At 43.4% G+C, this 24657-nt stretch overlaps 1 protein-coding gene across 1 annotated transcript in view; it reads right to left on the bottom strand.

The window, feature by feature from the left end:
• Nucleotides 1-487: 487 nt before the first annotated feature.
• The window catches only part of LOC132833272 (acid-sensing ion channel 5-like), a 229085-nt gene continuing 204915 nt past the window's right edge, over nt 488-24657 (bottom strand). The window contains exons 9-10 of the mRNA XM_060851434.1: nt 22226-22317; nt 488-678 (exon numbers count right to left, since the gene is read on the bottom strand). Of these exons, the coding sequence (XP_060707417.1) occupies nt 488-678; nt 22226-22317 (283 nt within the window). The remainder of the gene's footprint in view (nt 679-22225; nt 22318-24657) is intronic.

The following is a 24657-nucleotide window of genomic DNA, read 5'->3' on the forward strand; positions in this document are numbered from 1 at the left end:
TCAGGGAACGTTGTTTTACATTTCTGACTTCAACTAGAACCTGTGTCCTGAAAAACAAAAGCTTTAGAAACTGTGGATTATGTTCTCTGCACAACAAAATCCTGATTCTTCTAAATAGACAGTAAGTTAATGCTCTTACACCTTTATTCTTCCCACTCATAAACCTCTCTGAATGTGGACAAATTTCTATTATAATCCCAGGGACTCCCACTGTCATACCTTTTTTAAAAAAGAAAATGCTGGCTTCAGAAATACTGACAAGTTAATCATTGAACCCACTCATACATGTATACCAAAACACATGTGCCACTAGTTGAAAATCCAAGCTCTAAACTAAATGATATTACAATTCATATGTAAATTTTATATCTTGGTTCACATTATCAAGACAATAACTTGAAAAATCTTTATTATGAGTCTTTTTCATTCAAGTTCAATGTAGTTTACTTCCTAGAGCAAAATGTGTAGATCCCATTATACTATCTATTTAGGAGATAACTGCTCTATTTTCTTTGACAGGAGGCTGTTGTATTTCATTAATTAGATTTGATAATTTTGGTGGTTTCATGAGCCAAATTATACATATCCAATAGAATTTAATAATGAGGTATTCTAGGATTTCAATGATAGTGACTACGCTTCCACCACAGAATAGGCCAAGTTGACCCCCGACGTCACCTGTGAAAAAAAATGGAAATAATGCAATGAATAAAATTAACAGCTATCTATAAAGTAGAAAATTGTCTTGACTTAATATGTCTTGTTAACGTGACCACTGAATAAATATTTGTGCACTACATTACCGTAATTTAACATTTTATTACTTGAAATTTTCTCCTTTCACGTGCAAAGTAGTTTTTCCAAAAAAACTCATTAAACTGAGGCATCAAATTTCCAATATTCTTTCATTTAAGTCACTGGTGTGGTCTACAGTGGGTTGCCTGGTTTAATGCTTACGGTTTGAATTCAGGTAATGATCAGAATTTTGAGATAGAAATGTAATTAGACTAAAATTACTCATTTATTGGGCTATAATCATGCAGTCAGGAAGTGCTGCTCAAGTTGTTCTATTCCAAGCGAAGCTTTGCTCTAACTATATTCCTTCAAGAGTTTCAGCATTCACATACGTCCAGCAGCATGAAGTTGCAGGACTTCCTTATTCAGCATCTACTAAACATGTCACAAACCTTAGAGCTTGTACCTTTAAGTGATAGAGTTCTACAATCAAATAACATGGAAACAGACCCTTCGATCCAACTCATCCTGACCTATCCCATTTGCCAGTATTTGGTCCATATCCCTCTAAACACTTCCCGTTCATATACTTATCCAAATGCCTCCTAATTGTTGTAATTGTACCCACTTCCACCACTTTCTCTGGCAGCTTGTTTTATACACATACCACTCTCTATGTGAAAAAAATTGCTGCTTAGGTCTCTTTTAAATCTTTCCCCTCACACCTTAAACTTGTGTCCTTTAGTTCTGGACTCCCCCACCCTAGGAAAAATACCTGGGATACTCACCCTATCTGTAGCCCTCAGGATTTTGTATAACACTATAAGGTTTTGCTTTAGCCTCTGTCGCTTCAGGAAAAGAAAAGCCTATTCAGCTTTTTTCTATAACTCAAACTCTCTCATCTCAATAACATCCTTAAGTGTCAAGTTTTTTTATAAATATATAAAACAGAAAATGGTGGCTAACATGGACATAAGTCCCTAGCAGGATGAGAAAGAGGAATGAGTATTGAGTATTGCTAAAATGGCTGAGACCTTGCATAACTATTTTGTGTCCGTCTTCAGAGTGGAATATGTATTTAGTATGCCAAAGAATAATGTTAAGGACTCAATGGGAGGTGAGGACCTCAATTCAATTGTTTTCGTTAAAGGGTAGTGTTCAGCAAATTGGAATGTCTAATAGTAGATAAGTTCCTTGTGTTGATGGAATGCATCACAAGGTGCTGAAAGAAATGACGGAAGCTATAGTAGATGTATTAGTGGTAATTTACCAAAATTCACTGGACTCCAGGCAGGTCCAGGTGGACTGGAAGACAGCGAATGTCACGTGACTGTTTACCCTATCCATGCCGCTCATGATTATATAAACCAATATAAGGTCACCCCTCAGCCTCTAATGCTCCAGGGAAAACAGCCCCAGCCTATTCAGCCTCTCCCTATAGCTCAAACCCTCCAACCCTGGCAACATGCTTGTAAATATTCTCTAAACCTTTTCAAGTTTCATAACATTCTTCTGAGAGCTGGGAGACCGGAATTGCATGCAGTATTCCTATAGTGGCCTAACCAATGGTCTCTACACCCGCAAAATGACCTTTCAAACCCTACTCAAAACACTGACTAATAAAGGAAAGCATACCAAACACCTTCTTCACTATCCTATCTAACTGAGACTGCACTTTCAAGGAACTATCAACCTGCTCTCCAAGTTCTCTTTTTTTTCCAGGACCTTAAGATAAAGTGTTTCTAAACTGCAGCACAACGCATTTATCTAAATTAAACTCCATCTGCCAGTCCTCAGCCTATCTGATCAAGATCCCATTGTATTCTGAGGTAACCTTCTTTCACTGTCCACTCCACCTCCAGAACTGTATGCAATATTCCAAATGAGGCCAAACCAAAGTCCTATACAACTGTAACATGACCTGCCAACTCTTGTACTCAATACCCGTCCGATGAAGGAAATCATACCATATGCGGCACGGTGGCACAGTGGTTAGCACTGCTGCCTCACAGCGCCAGGGACCTGGGTTCAATTCCCGCCTCAGGCGACTGACTGTGTGGAGTTTGCACGTTCTCCCCGTGTCTGCATGGGTTTCCTCCGGGTGCTCCGGTTTCCTCCCACAGTCCAAAGATATGCGGGTCAGGTGAATTGGCCATGCTAAATTGCCCGTAGTGTTAGGTAAGGGGTATATGTAGGGGTATGGGTGGGTTGTCGCTTCGGCGGGTCAGTGTGGACTTGTTGGGCCGAAGGGCCTGTTTCCACACTGTAAGTAATCTAATCTAATCTAATGCTTTCTTGACCACTCCATTGACCTGCATTGCCACCTTGATGGAACAATGGACCAGAACACCCAGATCTTTCTGTACATCAATTTTCCCCAGGGGTTTTCCATTTACCATATAGTACGCTCTTGAATTGAATCTTCCAAAATGCGTCACCTTGCATTTGCCTGAATTGAATTCCATCTGTCATTTCTCTGTCAAGCGCTACAAACAATCTATACTCTGCTGTATTCTCTGATAATCCCATGCTACTGGGACTGGCACTCCACCAATCTTACTGTCATCTGCAAACATGTTAATCAGACCACCTATACCATCCTCCTGTACACTTATGCATATTACAAACAGTGGTCCCAGCATGGATCCCTGTGGAACACCACTGGTCACAGTTCTCCACTTTGAGAGACTCCCTTCCACTACTACTCTCTGTCTCCTCCTGTCCAGTCAGTTGTCTATCACCTAACTTGTACACCCTGGACCTTATGCAACTTCACTTTCTTCATCAGCCACCATGGGGAACCTTCTGAAACTCCTCACTGAAGTTCACGGATATGACATGTACAGCTCTTCCCTCATCAATCAACTTGGTCACTTTCTCAAAGAATTCTACTAAGGTGGAAAGACATGACCTTCCCTGCACAAAACCATGTTGCCTATCACTCATAAGCCCATTTTCTTCCAAATGTAAATAAATCCTATCCCTCATGACTAGAGTAAGATTAGGGCCAATCAAGGATGGTAGTGGGAAGTAGTGCGTGGATTCAGAGCAGATAGGGGAAGCGCTAAATGAATATTTTTCATCAGTATTCACTCTAGAAAAAGACAATGTTGTTGCAGAGAATACTGAGATATAGGCTATTAGACTAGATGGGATTGAGGTTCACAAGGAGGAGGTGTTAGCAATTCTGGAAAGTGTGAAAATAGATAAGTCCCCTGGGCCAGATGGAATTTATCCCAGTGTTCTCTGGGATGCCAGGAGGGAGATTGTCGAGCCTTTGGCTTTGATCTTTATGTCATCATTGTCCACAGGATTAATGCCTGGACTAGAGCATAGCAAATGTTGCTCCCTCGTTCAAGGGGAGTAGAGGCAGCCCTGGTAATTATAGCCTTACTTTGGTTGTGGGTAAAGTGTTGGAAAAGGTTTTCAGAGATAGGATTTATAATAATTGAGAAAGGAATATTTTAATAGGGATAATCAACATGGTTTTGTGAAGGGTAGGTAATGCCTCACAAACCTTAGTGGATGATGGGAAAGTAGTTAATGAGGTGTATATGGATTTCAGCAAGGCATTTGATAAAGTGGTTGATGTTGTGTACAGGGGAACCTCAAATATGAGAATACCAATTATCCAAAAATTAGATTATCCGAAGGAGATTTCAAGGTCCCGATAGAAACATTACATCAAAGATGTGTTTCCAGCAGTAATCGCGTCTTTTGTTTATAGTGATTAAACAGGCACCATCTCCAAACGATTGACTGCTGCCCTCTCTCTTCTCCCCACACTTTCCCTGGAGATCTACAGAGAGGTGTACGCTAACGCCGCATCCCCCCGTCTCCCTTGGCTTCCCAGGAATAATCTCTCCAGCATTGTTCTGTACAGGGCAAACATGGAACCTGTCAAAAATTTGCAGTAAAAAGTTGTGTGTGGTTGGGGGTGTCTGTGTGTGTGTGGTTGTGTGTGTCTGTGTGTGTGTGGTTGGAGGTGTATGTGTGTATGTGGTTGTGTGTGTCTGTGTGTGTGTGCCTGTGCACTATTTGGAGACTTACCCCACAAAGACAGCAGCAGCAATCTTGTTGGTGTCTAGTCCGGATGCCCCGGAGAGGGGGTGGAAGGACTGGGGGGGATCGGCAGCGGTGGAGGGCTGTGTTGGAGGTGGGGGTGGGGTTGGTCTGGGTTGGGAGCACGCGCACTTTGTGCTGGGGCATGGGGGCAGTGTTGGACTGGGTTAAGGGGTGGGGTTGGATTGGGGGCCATGTTGGGGGCGGGGTTTCACATGTTGTGCACTACTGCAGTCTCCTGAATAGGGAGCAGACTTTAAAACTCCGAGCCCCAAAGAAAAGGCATTGAATCGATTTTCCGAATAATCGATTACCCAGACGAAATAGTGCCTGCCCATCACATTCGAATAATCAAGTTGTCACTGTATATGGATTTCAGTAAGGCATTTGATAATGCTCCCCAAGGTAGGCTATTGCACATAATACAGAGGCATGAGATTGAAGGTGATTTAGCGGTTTGAAGCAGAAATTGGCTAGCTGAAAGAGAGTGGTGGTTGATGGAAAATGATCATCCTGGAGTTCAGTGGTGTATTGCAAGAATCTGTTTTGGGTCCCCTGCTGTATGTCAGTTTTATAAACGACCTGGATGAAGGATGGGTTATTAAACTTGCGGATGACACTCAGGTCAGTAGAGTTGTGCATAATGCAGAGGGATGTTGTAGGTTATAGAGAGACATAGATAAGCTGCGGAGCTGGGCTGAGGGGTGGCAAATGGAATTCAATGTGGAAAAGTGTGAGGTAATTCATTTGGAAGGAGCAACAGGAATAAAGAGTACTGGGGTCATGCTAAGATTCTTGGTAGTGTAGATGAGCAGGGAGATCTCAGTGTCTATGTATATCCATCCCTGAAAGTTGCCACCCAGGTTGGTAGGTTTGTTAAGAAGGCATACAGTGTGTTAGCTTTTATTAGTAGAGGGATCGAGTTTTGGTACCATGAGATCAAGCTGCAGTTGTACAAAACTCTGGTGCAGCTGCATTTGGAGTGAGGCATACAGTTCTGGTCACCGCACTGTAGGAAGGATGTGGAGGATATTTACTAGGATGTTGCCTGGTATGGAGTGAGGGTCTTATGAGGAAAAAGCTGAAAATGTGTTGCTAGAAAAGCGCAGCAGGTCAGGCAGCATCCAAGGAGCAGGAGAATCGCATTTCGGGCATGATCCCTTCTTCAGGGCTCCTGAAGAAGGGCTCATGCCCGAAACGTCGATTCTCCTGCTCCTTGGATGCTGCCTGACCTGCTGCGCTTTTCCAGCAACACATTTTCAGCTCTGATCTCCAGCATCTGCAGTCCTCACTTTCTCTTATGAGGAAAGGCTGAGGGACTTGATGCTGTTTTCATTATAGAGAAGAAGGCTCAGAGGTGACTTGAGACATACAAGATAATCAGGTAGTTAGATAGGGTGGACAGTGAGAGACTTTTTCCTCGGATGGTGATGGCTAGCGCAAGTAGGCATAGCTTTAAATTGAGGAGTGATAGATATAGGACAAATGTCAGAGATAGTTTCTTTACTCAGAGAGTAGTAGGGGTGTGGAAAGCACTGCCTGCAACAGTAGTAGACTCGTCAACTTTAAGACATTTAACTGGTCATTGGATAGACATATTGACGAAAATGGAATAGTGTGGTATAGTTGGGCTTCAGATTGGTTCCACAGGTCAGTGCAACATTGAGGGCTGAAGGACCTGGACTGCACTGTAATGTTCTATGTTGTATGTTCTATGTTCAGTATCTTCTCCAGCAGCTTCCCTACCACTGAAGAAGGGCTAATGTCCGAAACGTCGATTCTCCTGGTCCTTGGGTGCTGCCTGACCTGCTGCGCTTTTCCAGCAACACATTTTACCACTGATGAAAATGTGTTGCTGGAAAAGTGCAGCAGGTCAGGCAGCATCCAAGGAGCAGGAAATTCGATGTTTCGGGCATAAGCCCTTCTCAGGAATGAGGAAAGTGTGTCCAGCAGGCTAAGATAAAAGGTAGGGAGGAGGGACTTGGGGGAGGGATGATGGAGATGTGATAGGTGGAAGGAGGTCAAGGTGAGGGTGATAGGCCGGAGTGGGGTGGGGGCGGAGAGGTCAGGAAGAAGATTGCAGGTTAAGAAGGTGGTGCTGAGTTCGAGGGATTCGACTGAGACAAGGTGGGGGGAGGGGAAATGAGGAAACTGGAGAAATCTGAGTTCATCCCTTGTGGTTGGAGGGTTCCCAGGCGGAAGATGAGGCGCTCTTCCTCCAACCGTCGTGTTGTTATGGTCTGGCGATGGAGGAGTCCAAGGACCTGCATGTCCTTGGTGGAGTGGGAGGGGGAGTTAAAGTGTTGAGCCATGGGGTGGTTGGGTTGGTTGGTTCGAGTGTTCCATCGATGACTGTATCGATGCTGCCTCGTGCTCCCACGAGGAGGTTGAACAGTTCATCCACTTTACCTACACCTTCCACCCCGACCTCAAATTCAACTGGACAGTCTCAGACTCCTCCCTTCCCTTCCTAGACCTTTCCATTTCTATCTCAGGCGACCGAATCAACACGGACATCTACTATAAACCGACTGACTCCCACAGCTCCCTAGACTACATCTCCTCACACCCTGCCCCCTGTAAAAACACCATCCCATATTCCCAATTCCTTCGTCTCCGCCGCATCTGCTCCCAGGAGGACCAGTTCCAATACCATACAGCCTAGATGGCCTCCTTCTTCAAGGACCGCAGATTCCCCCCAGACATGATCGATGATGCCCTCCACCGCATCTCCTCCACTTCCCGCACCTCCGCCCTTGAGCCCCGCTCCTCCAACCGCCACCAAGACAGAACCCCACTGGTTCTCACCTACCACCCCACCAACCTCCATATACAGCATATCATCCGCCGTCATTTACGCCCCCTCCAAACGGACCCCACCACCAAGGATATATTTCCCTCTCCTCCCCTATCAGCGTTCCAAAAAAACCACTCCCTCCGTGACTCCCTCGTCAGGTCCACACCCCCCACCAACCCAGCCTCCACTCCCGGCACCTTCCCCTGCAACCGCAAGAAATGCAAAACTCCCTTACTTCTCTCCAAGGCCCCAAAAGATCCTTCCATATCCGCCACAAATTCATCTGCACCTCCACACACATCATCTGTTGCATCCGTTGCACCCGATGTGGCCTCCTCTATATTGGGGAAACAGGCCGCCTACTTGCAGAACGTTTCAGAGAACACCTCTGGGACACTCGTACCAACCAACCCAACCACCCCATGGCTCAACACTTTAACTCCCCCTCCCACTCCACCAAGGACACGCAGGTCCTTGGACTCCTCCAACGCTAGACCATAACAACACGACGGTTGGAGGAACAGTGCCTCATCTTCTGCCTGGGAACCCTCCAACCACAAGGGATGAACTCAGATTTCTCCAGTTTCCTCATTTCCCCTCCCCCCACCTTGTCTCAGTCGAATCCCTCGAACTTAGCACCACCTTCCTAACCTGCAATCTTCTTCCTGACCTCTCCACCCCAACCCCATTCCGGCCTATCACCCTCACCTTGACCTCCTTCCAACTATCACATCTCCATCGCCCCTTCCCCAAGTCCCTCCTCCCTACCTTTTATCTTAGCCTGCTGAACACATTTTCCTCATTCCTGAAGAAGGGCTTATGTCCAAAACGTCGAATTTCCTGTTCCATGGATGCTGCCTGACTTGCTGCGCTTTTCCAGCAACACATGTTCAGCTCTGATCTCCAGCATCTGCAGACCTCACTTTCTCCTCAAAGATTTTACCACTGATATCAGGCTCACCAGTCTATAATTGCCTGGCTTATGCCTGCTACTTTTCTTAAACAAGAGAACAGCATTAGCAATTTTCCAGTCCCCTGGGGCCTCACCTGTGTTCAAGCATGCTACCAACATATCTGTAAGGCCCCAGCTATTTCCTCTCTTGCTTCACTCAGTAACCTGTGATAGATTCGACCTGGACCTGGGGACTTGTCCACCCTAATGCCTTTTAGAATGCCCAACATTTCCTCACTCCTTATGCTAACTTGACCCAGAGTAATCAAACATCTATCTCTAACCTCAACATCCATCATGTCCCTCTCCCCGTGAATACCAATGCAAAGTGCTCATGAAGAATCTGACCGATTTTCTCTGACTCACCGCATAACTTCCCTCCTTTGTCCTTGAGTGGGCCAAACCCTCTTGCTCCTTGTATACAAATAAAAGGTTTTGGGATTTTCCTTAACTTTATTTGCTGAAGGTATCCCATGACCCCTTTTAGCCCTTTTAATTCCTCATTTCAGATAGGTCCTATATTCCTGATATTCTTCCAAAGCTTCATCTGTTTTCAGCCGCCTAGACTTTATGTATACTTCCTTTTCCCTCTTAGCTAGTCTCACAATTTCATCTGTCATCTATGGTTCCCTAATCTTGCCATTTCTATCCCCCATTTTCATGTCTGTCCTGCACTCTAATCAACCTCTCTTTAAAAGCCTCCCACATATCAAATGTGGATTTACCTTCAAACAGCTGCTCCCAATACACGTTCCCCAGCTCCTGCCAAACTTTGCTACAGTTGGCCTTCCCCCAGTTTAGCACTCTTCCTTTTGGACCACTCTAGTCTTTGTCCATGGGTATTCTAAAACATATGGAATTGTGATCACTATTTGTGGGCGGCATGGTTGCACAGTGGTTAGCACTGCTGCCTCACAGCTAAAGAGACCCGGGTTCCATTCCCGCCTCAGGCGACTGACTGTGTGGAGTTTGCACATTCTCCCTGTGTCTGCGTGGGTTTCCTCCGGGTGCTCCGGTTTCCTCCCACAGTCCAAAGCACTCCAAGGACATTGGTTCCAGTCCTGTCCTTAAACTGATGCCCTCTATTCCCCAATCCTGGAAAAAGGACTGAGTGCATTCACCCTGACCTTGCCTCTCCTGATCTTATACACCTCTATAAAATCCCCTTCAGTCTCCTACGCTCTAATGAAAGATGTCCCAGCTTGTCCAACCTCTCCCTATAACTCAGACCATGAGTCTTGGCAACATTCTTGTCACCCTCTTTTGCACGCTTTTCAGTTTTATAACATTCTTTCTCTTGCAAGGTGATCTTGCAGCCACTGTACTTATATGGCTAGCCCAGTTCAGTTTCTGGACAGTGATAACTCCAGAATGTTGGTCGTGGGAAGATACAAAAAAAACTCCCAAGTGCAGCCTCACCAACAGCCTGTACAATAACATAACTTCCCAACTTCTGTACTCAATGCTGATGAAGGCCAGTGTGCCAAAAGCCTTCTTCATTGCCCTGTCTACCTGTGATTCCACTTTTAGAGAACCATGTACCTGTACTCCAAGGTACCTCAGTTCCTCTGCACTCCTTAAAGGCCCTATCATGCATCATGAAACTCTTACCTTTATTTGACTTTCCAAAATGCAAGACCTCACACTTATCTATATTGAACGCCATTTGCCATTTCTCAGCTCCCCAGCTGATCAAGGTCCTGCTACAGTTTCTGATAATCTTCCTCACTGTCCACGATATAATCTATTTTAGTGTCATCTGCAAACTTACTAATCATGCCTTGTACATTCTCATCCAAATCATTGATATAGATAACAAACAGTTATGGACCCAGTACCAACCCCTGAGGCCCACCACTAGTCATAGACCTCCAGTTCGACAAGCATCCTTCCACTAATACTTCTGCTTTCTACTGTCAAGCCAATTTTGTATCCATGTTGCCAGGTCTCCCTAGATTCTATGCGATCTCACCTTCTAGAGCAGCCTACCATGTAGAACATTATCAAGGGCCCTACTAAACTATTCATCTTCCCAGCCAGATCATTATCGACTCCTTTGTCTGTACATAGGGGCGGCACGGTGGCACAGTGGTTAGCGCTGCTGCCTCACAGCGCCAGGGACCTGGGTTCAATTCCCACCTCAGGGGACTGACTGTGTGGAGTTTGCACGTTCTCCCCATGTCTGCGTGGGTTTCCTCCGGGTGCTCCGGTTTCCCCCCACAGTCCAAAGATGTGCGGGTCAGGTGAATTGGATATGCTAAATTGCCCGTAGTGTTAGGTAAGGGGTATGGGTGGGTTGCGCTTCGGCGGGTCGGTGTGGACTTGTTGGGCCGAAGGGCCTGTTTCCACACTGTAAGTAATCTAATCTAATCTAACTGTTCTTCTCTGTCTTTGGCCTCTCTCCATACTTATCATTTACCCCTTACCCCCCCCCCCCCCCCCCCCCACCCTATCTTCTGCATATAAACCAACATTTTCCAAACTACCATCTCTTCTGAGGAAGGGTCATTGGACCCGAAATGTTAACTTTGATTTCTCTTCACAGATGCTGCCAAATCTGCTGAGGTTACTCAGCAAGGTTTGTTTTTATCCATGGATTGAATGATCTCCTATCACTCATAGATTTTATGGTGTTAAACAGTACACTGAGCATGACCAGTGGTGGAGGGAGGGAATGTTTTCAAATCTGATGCCAGGCAAAGTGTACTGTTGTACCTTGGACGGTATCAAACTTCTTGAGTGTTTTGAAGCCGCACATGTTCAAGCAAGTTAGGAGTGTTTCATCATATTTCTGACTTGTGCTTTGTAGATGATGAACAAGTTCTGGGGAAAACGTGAGGACTGCAGATGCTGGAGACCAGAGTTGAAAAGCGTGGTGCTGGAAAAGCGCAGCAGGCCAGGCAGCATCCAAGGGGTAGGAGAATCGATGTTTCGGGCATAAGCCCTTCTTCAGAAATGAAGCTGGTGTGTCAAGCGGGCTGAGATAAAAGGTGGGGGGGGGGGACTTTGGGGGGAGGGGCGCAGGGAATACGATAGGTGGAAGGAGGTGAAGGTGAGGGTGAGGGTAATAGGCTGGAGTGAGTGGGGGCGGAGAGGTCGGGAAGAAGATTGCAGGTCAAGAGGGGGGTGCTGAATCCGGGGGTTGGGACTGAGATAAGGTGGGGGGCACGGGAAATGAGGAAGCTGGAGAAATAGGCAGGTGCTGAGGAAGGAGATGTGGCTGTGGTAGCAAGTCTATTTCAGGATGTGGCTGAAGAGCTTCAGGGCAGACGAGATGACCTGGGGAGTGCAGTGAGAGGGACTCACTGAGATCCTTGTAGAGGGAAGGGGAGAGCTTCTTCAAGGTAGGCATTCTTGCAAGAGGATTCGCAATAGGTTAAGATCAACTAGGAGAAATTGAGGACTGCAGATGCTGGAGACCAGAGTTGAAAAGTGTGGTGTTGGAAATGCGCAGCAGGCTAGGCAGCATCCGAGGAGCAGGAGAATCGACGTTTCAGGTATAAGCCCTTCTTCAGGAATGAGGTTGGTATGCCAAGCAAGCTGAGATAAAAGGTAGGCGAGTCTGGGGCGTCAGGAAATGGGTTAGTTGCTGCCGGATTTTGAGCCTTGTAGTCACTGTATTTATATGGCTATCCCAGTTCAGTTTCAGGACAATGGCAAATCCCAGGATGTTGTTAGTGGGAAGATTCAGTTATGGCAACACTGTGATGGGCGATGGTCATTGCCTGGCATTTTCGTGGCTCGACTGTTTCTTGCCCAAATATAGATATCATCCAGGTCTTGCTACATTTGGATATGGGACTATTTCAGTCTCTGAGCAGTTGTGGATGGTACTGAACATTGTACAATCTTCAACATATGTTCTCTTTTAACCTTATGATGGAGGAGTGAGCATTAATGAAACAGCTGAAGGTGGTTGGGTCAAGGATACCACTCTGAGAAACTCCTGAAGAGGTGGTTTAGATTAAGATGACTGGTCTCCAACAACCTCAACTATCTTTCTTTGTGCTCATCATATCTGTAACCAGAGAATGAGGGCGACACAGTGGTTCAGTCATTAGCGTTGCTGCCTCACAACACCAGGGACCCAGGTTTGATTCCAGTCTCGGGTGACTGTCTGTGTGGAGTTTGCACATTCTCCCCATGTCTGCATGGGTTTTCTCCAGGTGCTCCGGTTTCCTCTCACAATTCAAAGATGTGGGGTAAATTGCCCATAGTGTTCAGGGATCTGTAGGTTAGGTCCATGAGTCAGGGGTAAATGTAGGGGAATGAGTCTGGGTGGGTTACTCTTCGGAGTTCAGTGTGGACTTGTTGGGCCGAAGGGCCTGTTTCCAACACTGTAAGTATTTTAATTCTAACAGTGTTTATTTTTCTCCCTGATACCCATTAACATTCATTTTGCTCAGGTTCCTTGATGCCACATTTGGTCAAATTTGGCTTGGAAGGCAAGGGATTCACTCTCACCTCACCTCTGAAATTCAGCTCTTTGTCCATATTTGAAGCATGGTTGTAATTAGGTCAGCAATTGAGTGGCCCTGATGAAACCCAAACTAAGCATCAGAGAGCATGATAGTGCTGTACAAATGCCTTTTGATAGCACTGTTAATGATACGTTCGATCAAATTACTGATGTTTACAAGTAGACAGATAGGACAGCGAATGACTCATTGGATTTGTCCCTTTTTTTGTGTACATGACATATCAGTGTGAAAACAGTGCTTTGGTCCAACCTGTCCATGCTGCTCAATTTTCACAATTTAAACTAGTTCTATTTGCCTGTGTTTCGTCTATGTCCCTCCATATCTATACCAGTCATGTACCTGTCTAAATGTTTCTTAAATGACAAAATTGTGTTTGCTTCCAGACACTCACCACCCGCTGTGTGAACAAATTACCCTCTGGACTTTTTTATATCTCTTCCCTCTCACCTGAAGCCTATGCCTGAAATTTTAGACCTCCCTACCATGCGGAACAGCTGTTGACTATCAACCTTATCTATGCTTCTCATGAATGTATATGCTTCTGTAAGGTCACCCCACAGTCTCCGACACTCCAGGGAAAAAGTCCCAGCCTATTCAACTCAAACCTTCTAGTCCGGGTAGCATCTTAGTAAATCTTTTCTGCACTCTTTCTAGTTTAATGATATCATTCCTATAGCAGGATGATCAAATCTGCATACAGCACTCCAAATGTGGCCTCATTAACCTCTTATACAGCTGCAACAACACATCACGATTCCTATATTTAATGCCCTGACCAATGAAATTTAACATGCTGAAAGCCTTCTTCACTACTCTGTCTACCTATGAATCCATTTTCAAGGAACTTTCAACCTGTACTCCTAGATCTCTTTGTTCTATAACACTCCCCTTACTATTGACTGTGTAAGTCCTGCCTGGTTTGCCTTACCAGAATGAAATCTGAATTAAGCTCCATCTGCCATTTCTCAACCCACTGGCCCATTGGATTAAGATCTCACTGTGTTCCCAGATAACCTTCTTCACTGTCCACTATACTACCAATCTTGGTGTCATCTGCAAACATATTAACCATACCTCCAAAATTCTTGTCCAAATTATCTACAAATGACAAATAACAATGGACACAGCACTGTTGGGTCACAGGCCTTCAGTCTGGAAAACAACCCTCCACCATCACCCTCAGTCTTCTCCTGTCAGGACAATTTTGTATCCAATTGACTATCCCTGGATCCCATGAGATTTAACCTTACTCAACAACCTACCATGTGGTACATTTTCAAAGGCCTTGCTAAAGTCCATTTAGACAATGTCTACTATACTGTGCTCATCTTATTTCTTGGTCACCCCTTTAAAAAACATAATTGAATTTGTGAGACAAGATTTCCTCTGCACAAAGCCGTGGTGATTTTTCCAAATGAGTCCTTGCCTCTCCAAATACCTGTAGATCCTGTTTCTCAGAATCCACTCTAGCAATTTACCTGCCAAGGACGTTAGGCTCACCAGTCTGTAATTCCTAGGCATTTCCCTGTGGCTGCTCTTAAATAATGGCACATTATTAGCCACCCCCACAATCTTCAGGCATTTCACCTGTGCTGTCTATGATATAAATATCTCCACTAGGGACCCTGAAATTTCTTGGTGAAAGAGAGAACTGCAGATGCTGGAAATTAAAGTCAAGATTATGTGTTGCTGGAAAAGCACAGCAGGTCAGGCAGCATCAAGGAGCAGGAAAATCAATGTTTCGGGCAGGAATTCCTGATGAAGGACTCCTGCCTGAAATGTCGATTTTCCTGCTCCTTGGATGCTGCCTGCCTGCTGTGCTTTTCCAACACCACTCTAATCTTGGCCCTGCAATTTCCTCCCTAGCCTTGCATCAAGTCCTGGGATACACTTAATAGAATTTCATAGTGTGGAAATAGGCAATTCGACCCAACAAATCTACACTGGCCCTCCAAAGGGCATCCCACTCAGATTCATCCCCCTACCCTTACCCTGTGACCCTGTATTTCCCATGGCTAATACATATAACCTACACATGCCTAAATACTATGGGACAGTTTAGTACAGCCAATCCACCTAACTAGCACATTTTTGGATTGTGGGAGGGAATCAGACCACCCATTGGAAACCCATGTAGACATGGGGAGAACATGCAGACTCCACGCAAAACCCAAGGATGAAATTGAATGCAAATAACTGCTGCTGTGAGGCAGCAGTACTCCCTTCATTAGGTCCTGGGAATTTATCTACCGTAATGCATTTAAAGATTTTCAGCACCACTTCTTCAGTAATATGGACATTCTTCAAGACATCTCTGTATATTCCCCAAGTTCCCCAGCATCCATACCTTTCGTGGTGGTAAATACAGAGGAGAAATATTCATTTAGGATCTCACTCATTTCTTGTGGCTCTGCATGCAGATGACCTTGCGATACTTAAGAGGTCCTATTCTTTTCCCTTGTTACTCTTCTGTCTTTCATTACCTTATCTGCCAAAGCCATCTTGTGTCCGCTTTTAGCCCTGCTGATTCCTCTCTATACTCCTGAGGAATTCACTTGATCCATGCTGCCCATACATGTTGAATGCCTCCTTTATCAAGGCCAGGACCTCAATAACACTACTCCTGTCAGCCTTACCCTTCACTCTAACAGGAATATGTTGACTCTGAACCCTAATTCACTCACTGTTGAAGCCTCCCATTTACCAGAAGTCCCTTTGTCTGCAAACAGCCTCCCCCAATCAACTTTTGAAAGCTCTTCTCTAAGACCATCAAAATCGTCTCTGCCTCAATTTAGAACTTTAACTTGTGGACCTGACTATTCTTTTCCATAGCTAGTTTAAAACTAATGAAATTATGGTCACTGGTCCCAAAATGCTCACTTACTAATAGTTCCATCACTTGCCTGCCTTATTTCCCAAGAGGAAGTCAAGTTTTGCACCTTCTCTAGTAGGGCCATCTACATACTGCAAGAGATGAACACACTTAACAGATTTCTCTCCATTCAAGCCCATAACACTATAGCAGTCCTGGTTGATTTTAGGAAAGTGAAAATCCCCTACTATTACAACCCTATTATTCTTGCAACTACCTGTGATCTCCTTACATATTAGCTCCTCAATCTCTGGCTGTCTGTTGGGGAGCCTATAGTACAATCCTAATGTCACAAAGCTAGTCCCTTCTTTTCTAAAAACTGTTCCTTGGCTCAAAGAGACTCTGTCCTTAATTTCTTTCAGAGGGACAATATACTGGGCCAGGCTCCAATCAGTCTGGTTTGGTACAGAGATGAAAAGGATTTTGAGAGGCCTTTTGTTTATATGTAAACAGATGAGACTCCAGGCCATATCCCTGACTGAACCTGTGGTGTGACTATAGCTCGTGTCTGTGAACTCACTGCTCCTTGTATGCTCCTCAACCTTCTCAAAATGGTTGTTCTGTTATAGATTACCTCCCTTTTATTTGCTGCTGGGCAGTCACTGTTGACTAAGTTGACTCTGCCCAGAATTCTCCTTAGTTGCTTCTGTTGCATCATTCGCTGATACAAGCTGTTCTTCGATCAGGGTGACTGAACCAACTGCTCCTAGAATCCTCCTCAGGTGAATCTCAGTTGCAACCTCTGTTTCTTTCTTCGCATATCACTCTAAGCTCACGGTTTCTGTCACATAGTTTGTGATTGACTGCTCACAAGCTCTGAGAATTGCTCTCACTGTCTGCCCATGTTTCCCTGCCATGCACATCCCTGATAGTTCATGTTACCATCATTACTATTATCATGCCATTGTATGACTTCCATGCAGAGAGCAGGATATCCTGGACCTGGTAATCAGTAATGAGATAGCTTCATGATAATTTCAGAGTAAAACATCCCCTAGGAAGTGGTAATTATGATAGAATTCAATATTCAGTTTGAATGTGAGAAACTTCAATCAGAAACAAAACCGTTTATAAAGGGAATTACAATGAAATGCAGAGTTAGTCAGCTAAAGTGGACCGGGTGGATATGTTAGCAGTCAAGACAGTAAGCCAGGAGTGGTAAACATTTAAGGAGGTCATTCATGATTCTCAGCAAACATATATCCCAGGACAAAAGAATCTAAGAGAGAGATATAGATCAACCATGGCTAACCACAAAAATTAGTCATGATTTGGAGATGCTGGTGTTGGACTGGAGTGTACAAAGTTAAAAATCACACAACATCAGGTTATAGTCCAACAGGTTGAATTGGAAGTGCACTAGCTTTCGGAGCATTGCTCCTTAATCAGGTGATAGTCTGATACACTACCACCTGATGAAGGAGAGGTGCTCTGAAAGCTAGTGTGCTTCCAGTTCAACTTGTTGGACTATAGCCTGGTGTTGTGTGATTTTTACCTTTATACACAGAAATTAATGAGTTATAAAGTTGAAAGAGAAAACATATAAAGCAAAGTCAGTGATAGCCCTGAAGACTGAGACAAATTCAAAATCTAGCAAAAGCGGACTAAAACTATAATATAAAAAAAAACAAAGTACAAGGGCAAACCACTGAGGAATATAACAAGCAACAATAAAAATCTTCTTTAAATATATTAAAAAGGGAAAGGTCAAAGTGAACATGAGCCACTTAGAAAATTCATCTGTGGTGATAGTTATGGGCAGAAAGGAAATGGCAGAGGAGTTAAACAGATATTTTGCTCGTTTATGTAGAAGATTTTTTGAGTATCCTATTAATACTCAAATGTAAGGAGAGGAATTAAATAAGGCTCTGGCCAAAGAAAAGAGGGAGGCATATATCAAGTTTAGGCAGTTTGGATCAAGGAGGGAGTAGAAGTACATTTAAAAGGAAAATCAGGAGGGCAAAAAGGGGACATGAGATAACCTTATTTGCCAAAGCGAAGGAGAATCTTAAGAGCTTTTACAAGTACATGAAGGGCAAAACAGTAACCAATAAGAGAATAGGGCCCCTTAACAATCTGGATATGGGTAAGATAATAAATTAGTATTTCACCTCAGTATTTATGATGGAGAAAGACATTGAAGTTCGGGAAACTGGGAAAATAAATCACGATGTATTGAACACAGTCCATATTAAAACAGAGGATGTACTAGAACTTTTAAAATCCAGAAGGGTAGATCTAGCCCCAGGACCAGATTAGGTATGAATATGAGGCTGGTATCCTGCCACTAAGTCACCATTTATTTACACGTGCATAGTACTTAACAGTGGTCTGACTTCCTCAGAGCCAGCTCTCAGAATAAATACAACCTCTGACATTCCTGTTTATATCTGTCAGCCTGGGTTCCCTGATTGTACCAGGTTACCAGCCCCAGTCAGGAAGCTTGTATCCTATGAGGTCCACCAGGCTGACCTTTTTACAATAACTACAAGATGTGTCCAGAATATGTGGAAAACTGTCAGAGATTACAGGGCCCCTTCCAGAGTTATTGATATTATCGACAGCTGCATGTGAGGTGCTAGAAGACTAGAGGGTGGCTAATGTTGAGCCAATGCTTAAGAAAGGCTGCAAGAAAAAACCAGGGAACAGTAGACCAGTGAATCAGACTTCAGTGTTTGGGGATTCTCAGATATAGGATTTACATGCATTTGGAAATGCAAGGACTGATTAGGGATAGTTAGTGTGGTTTTGTTCATGGGAAATCATATGTGAAAAATTGGAGGTTTTTTTTAAGCAGAAGATAAATGAAAGCAAACCATTAGCCAATGTCTACAGGGTAGGTTAAGTAGGTCCTTTGACAAGGTAGACTGGTTAGTAAGGTCAGATCACATGGGATCCAAAGACAGAGGGCCACTTGGATACAAAATTAGCTTGATGAAAGAAGTGGTGGAGAGTTGTTATTTGGACTGAGGCCTGTGGCCAGTGGTGTGCTGCAAGGATCAGTTTTGCATTGACTTTTCTTCATTATTGTTTTAAAAAATCTGCAAGGAAAAGCCAGGGAGCTGTAGACTGGTGATTTGGTTGAAAATATAGGAGCTGTGGTTAGTAAGTTTGCGGATGACACCAAAATTGATGATATGGTGGAGTGTGAGGAAGTTTTTTTTACAAAGTACAATGAGACCTTCATCAGATGAGCCAATGGGCTGCGAAGTGGAAGATGGAATTTAATTTTGATAATTGCAAAGTGTTACACTTTGGAAAGGCAAACCAGAACAAGACTTACACAGGTAATGGTAGGGCCCTGGGGAGTCTTAATGAACTTAAGGATCTAGGAGTGCAACTTCATAATTCCTCGAAAGTGACATCGCAGATAGACACTATGGTGAAGAATGCATTTTATAAGCTTACCTTTATTGGTCAGTGCATTGAGTATTGGAGTTGGGATGTTATGTTGTGGCTGTATAAGACATTGGTTGGCCAATTTTAGAATTGCTTACAATTATGGTTGCCTTGCTTTTGGAAGGATACAAGGTACAGAAAAATGTGCAAGGCTGGGTTAGGAGGATTTGAATTAAGGAGAGACTGGTTAGGCTGGGATGTATTTCCCTGTAATATTGGAGGCTGATGGATGACCTCATACAGGTTTATAAAATCATGAGGAGCTATGTTAAAGTGAACAACCTTGGAAGGTCTGTTTCCAAGGATAGGAGAATCCACAACGAGAGTGCATAGGTTTAAGGTGAGGGAAAAAAGGTTTAAAAGGGACCTGAGGGGTCACACAGAGCATTGCATGTATGCAATAAGCTACCGGGGAAGTGATAGAGGCAGGTACAATTACAACATCTAAAAGATATTTGGACAGGTGCATAAATGGGAAAGGTTTAGAGGGATGTAGGCCACAAGATGGCAAAGGGGACAAGTTTACTTTAGGATACCTGGTCAGCATGGAGGACTTGGACTGAAGGGTCTGTTTCCATGCTGTATGTCTCTAACTCTAAGGTATCATCAACATCACTAGAAAAGTACTATTAACCAAACAAATGGGGCAAAAAGGGAGGAAGGTCTTCTGTCCCTGATAGCCTGCATCCAAGATTCCGAAGAGATCGTACAGAGATCATGGATACGTTGATTGTAATTTTCCAAACACCTTTGAATTCTGGAGAATTATTGAATGATTTGAAAACTGTTCAAAAAGGGAGTGAGGCAATAAGTGAACAGCTGTATTCTGATCAGCTTAAGGTTGATTGTTAATAAAATGTATAAATTGATTATTATGGAAGTAATAGCAGCACATTTTGAAAATCATAATCTAATCAAGCTTCATGAAAGGGAAATTGTGTATTGACTAATCAGAGTTTATCAAGAAAACTGCAACTATATAAGGGACCCAGTAGATGTATTGTATTTAGACTTCCAAAAGGCACTCGACAAACCACTTCATAAAAAGGTAAAGACAAAAAGCAAGAGGCTGGGGTTGCGGAGGTAGAATATTGACATGGTAGAGAATTGGTTAATGGTCAGGAAACACCAAGTGCTGGCAAGGGCTCTTTTTCAGGTTGGCAACCTACAACTAGTGGGATTTCACAAGGCGCAATGTTGGGACTGCAAATATTTACAATACGTATTTATGTCTTGAAGGAAGGAAGTGATTGTACCATAGCCACATTTGGATACAAGGCCCTTTGGCGCAAAAAGTCCGCGTTGAGCAAAATGTCAAAAAGCAAGTTGCAAGGGGAGAGGCAATGGCCTAGTGGTATTATCACTGGACTCTTAACCCCCTAGACCCAGGTAATATTGTGGGGACCTAGGTTTGAAACCTGCCATGGCAGATGGTGGAATTTGAATTCAATAAAAATCTGGATTTAAGAGTCTATTATGACCATTGTTGATTGTTGGAAAAACCGTCTGGTTCACTAATGTCCTTCAGGGAAGGAAACTGCTGTCCTTACCTGATCTGGCTTATATGCGACTCCAGACCTGCAGCAATGTGGTTAACTCTTAACTGCCCTGTGGGCAAATAGGGATAGGCAATAAATGCTGGCCTCGCTAGTGATGTCCTCATTGGCCCAACACGTCCACACCAACCCTCTCAGACCCATCCCCCTACATTTACCCCTGACAAATGCACTAAATCAACACATCCCTAACACTATTGGCAATTTAGCATGACTAATTCACCTAATCTGTACGAGGAAACCAATGCAGACATGGAGAGAATGTGGAAACACCAAACAGGATGTCACCCAAGGCTGGAATTGGACCCAGATCCTTGATGCAGTGAGGCAGCAGTGTTCACCACTGATCCACTGTGCCATCACATTCGGTGTGGAGTTTACACTGTTCTCCCTGTGGGTTACTACTGGATGCTTTGGATTCATCGCAACAGTCTAAAGATGTTAGCGTGTTTTGAGAAGATTTGTAGCTCAAGTTAAGATTCTGGATGTGAGTTTGCTCACTGAGCTGGAAGATTCGTTTTTGGACATTTCGTCACCATACTAGGTAACATCATCAGTGAGCCTCCGGTGTTTAGATTTCCTTGGGTTGGTGATGTCATTTTTGGTGGTGATGTCATTTCCTGTTATTTTTCTTAGAGGCGGTAAATGGGATCTAAGTCAATGTGTTTGTTGATAGAGTTCTGGTTGAAGTGCAATGCTTCTAGGAATTCCCATGTCTCTGTTTGGCTTGTCATGGGATGGATGTGTTGTCCCAGTCAAAGTGGTGTCCTTCCTCAACTGTATGTAAGGATACTAGTGAGAGTGGGTCATGCCTTTTTTGTGGCTACTTGATGTTCATGTATCCTGGTGGCTAGTTTTCTGCCTGTTTGTCCAGTGTAGTATTTGTTACAGTTCTTGCAAGGTGTTTTGTAAGCGATATTTGTTTTGCGTGTTGTTCAAATAGGGTCTTTCAAGTTCATTAGCTGCTGTTTTAGTGTGTTGGTGGGTTTGTGGCCTACCATGATGATATTGATAGATATTTTTCAGACCAATGTATTAAGTGATTACGGAGACAAAATTGACAAATGGATTTAAGATATAAAGCAACCACAATTGAATTGATCCCCAGAATATGTTATGGCTAAGTGTACTACTCCTGCTCCTACTCCTACTCTAGTATTGCCATGCAAGATTCATTTAGGTTGTTGTATGCCCAGCTGATGGCATTTTGTGAAGCATGGCTTTAATTGAACCCATTATTCCTATTCAATTCTAGCATGCAAAGTATGTCCATTATTTTATACAGGTTAGCATTTGATATTTTATTTTAATAATTGCTATAAATATTGATCATTAATTATGTGCTAGGAGGAATCGAGTAGTGAAACTCACCAATAAGCTCTGTTAGGGGCAGTGCTTTCTGCTGCTGTGTCATTTCATAGTTGAGATCCTTGTAAGCAATATCAATGTAAACAAAGTTTTCCCTAAGGGGCAGATAAATGATACTTTATTAATGTTTCATAGAAAATTGTTTTTTTGTTGTTGTAAAATGTGGTCAATACTCATTTAAACCTGTGTATCATTCTGCAAGTACGCTTTATTAACTTTGATTAGCTGGTTGCAATTCTCTGACCTGGTATCATGATCAATCGAATTATAGCCAGCAATCCACTTGCAATGATTCCTCTTCATACTCATGCCTCAATCCATCCAGACTACTAATTCTTCACTCCTGTAATTCTCACTAATATCCTGCCCTTGGCAATAACATTTGAAAGCACGATTAGATTTCACATGTATGGTGAAGATAGACTGCTGTACCTTACCATCATTTCTCTCGACTCCTCCACTTGCCAGTAAAGTATCACTGTTTATCTAACATCTAGTGTTGAATAAGTAAACATTTTCTCCAGTTAAACTTTGACAAGATGGAAGTCATTGCCATAGAACCCATAATAACAACATAATAACAACATAAGATGTAAGAGCAGGGAAAGGCCATTCAGTCTCCTCCACCATTCAGTGAGAAAATGGCAGATTTGATTATCCTCCATTCCACTTTCCTGCCTTATCCCTATAAATTCCATAGAATCCCTATTTGGGCCAACAAGTCCAGAGCATCTTGCTAAAGAGCACCGACCTAGACTCACCTCTCCCACCATATCCCTGTATTTCCCACAGCTAATCGACCTAACCTAAACATCTCTGAATACTGTGAGAAATTCAGCATGACTAATCCATATAACCTCCACATTTTAGACCATGGGAGGAAACCAGAGCACATGGCATAGCCTCATTTGCCGACACTTAGTTCCATCCGCCAAGTTTTGGCTAATTCATTTAACTTGTCTGTTTTCCCTCTGTAGACTCCTCGTATCATCTGCAAACCTGACAATAATTCAATCATCCTAGTCATTAAAATATATTGTAAATAGTATGGCTCCAGGATTGATCCCTGCAGCATTCTACTAGCTACAGGGTGCCATCCTGTAAATACTTCCTTCATCTCAATTCTCTGTGTTTTGTTTGTTAGCCAATCTTCTCTTTACACCATTACACCTCTCCAATACTGCGAGGTTTTATAGAAGTAAAATACTGTGCATGCTGGAGATCTGAAATAAAAACATAAAATGATGGACAAACTCCACAGGTCTAGCAGAATATGTGGCGAGAAAAACAAACTTAATGTTTCAAGCTGGAATGCTTCTCAAAGCCTCCTATTGTGGTAACTTATCAAACCCCGATTGGAACTCCAAATATATATCATCAACTTGTTCCCTGTTATCCATCCTGCTTATTGACCCTCAAATTTGATAAATAATTTGTCAGGTACGTGTATTTGTCAGGTACAATTTCCCCTTCATGAAGCAATGCTATCTCTGCTTGATCACATACTTATAAATGGTCTACCATGTATCCCTCATTATAGACTCCAAAACTTCCTATTGACAGATGTTAAGCTGTCTGACCTATGGCTACTTGGTTTTGTATTCCCATCTTTTTGAATAAAGGTGGAATATTAGTATTTTTCCAATCCTCTGGGGCTTTTTCAGAGTCTAAGGATTCTCAGAAGATTACTACTAATGCGTCTACTATGTTTGAAGCTACTTTCTTTAAAATCCTAGAAGATCTAGGGGATTTTTTGGCATTTAGCCCCATCAGGTTTCTTAGACTTTTTTCTTTAAAGATAATTATTCTATTTATTTCCCCTACCCATTTAATCCCTTTGATTGTTTATATTTTTGAAATGTTATTAGTATCATTGACCATGAAGACGAATGAAAAGTATTTATTCAACTCATTCAATTAGGTTGGCACGGTGGCACAGTGGTTAGCACTACTGCCTCACAGCGCCTGAGACCCGGGTTCAATTCCCGACTCAGGCGACTGACTGTGTGGAGTTTGCACGTTCTCCCCGTGTCTGCGTGGATTTCCTCCGGGTGCTCTGGTTTCCTCCCACAATCCAAAGATGTGCGGGTCAGGTGAATTGGCCATGCTAAATTGCCCGTAGTGTTAGGTAAGGGGTAAATGTAGGGGTATGGGTGGGTTGCGCTTCGGCGGGTCGGTGTGGACTTGTTGGGCTGAAGGGCCTGTTTCCACACTGTAAGTAATCTAATCTAATCTAAAGTAATCTAATCATAATAATGAATCTTTCTGGACCCTCTGTAATGCCTCTACATTGTTTGTGAAGTGTGGTATCCAGAGCTGGATGCAATACTTCTGTTGAGGCCAGTGCTTTACATCAGCTGAATATAACTTCCTTCTTTTTATACCCTATGCCTCTATTGGTTATACCCAATCTGCCATATATTTTATTAACCCCT

Source organism: Hemiscyllium ocellatum, chromosome 36 (assembly GCF_020745735.1).
Source record: "Hemiscyllium ocellatum isolate sHemOce1 chromosome 36, sHemOce1.pat.X.cur, whole genome shotgun sequence".
Classification (NCBI taxonomy): Eukaryota; Metazoa; Chordata; class Chondrichthyes; order Orectolobiformes; family Hemiscylliidae; genus Hemiscyllium; species Hemiscyllium ocellatum.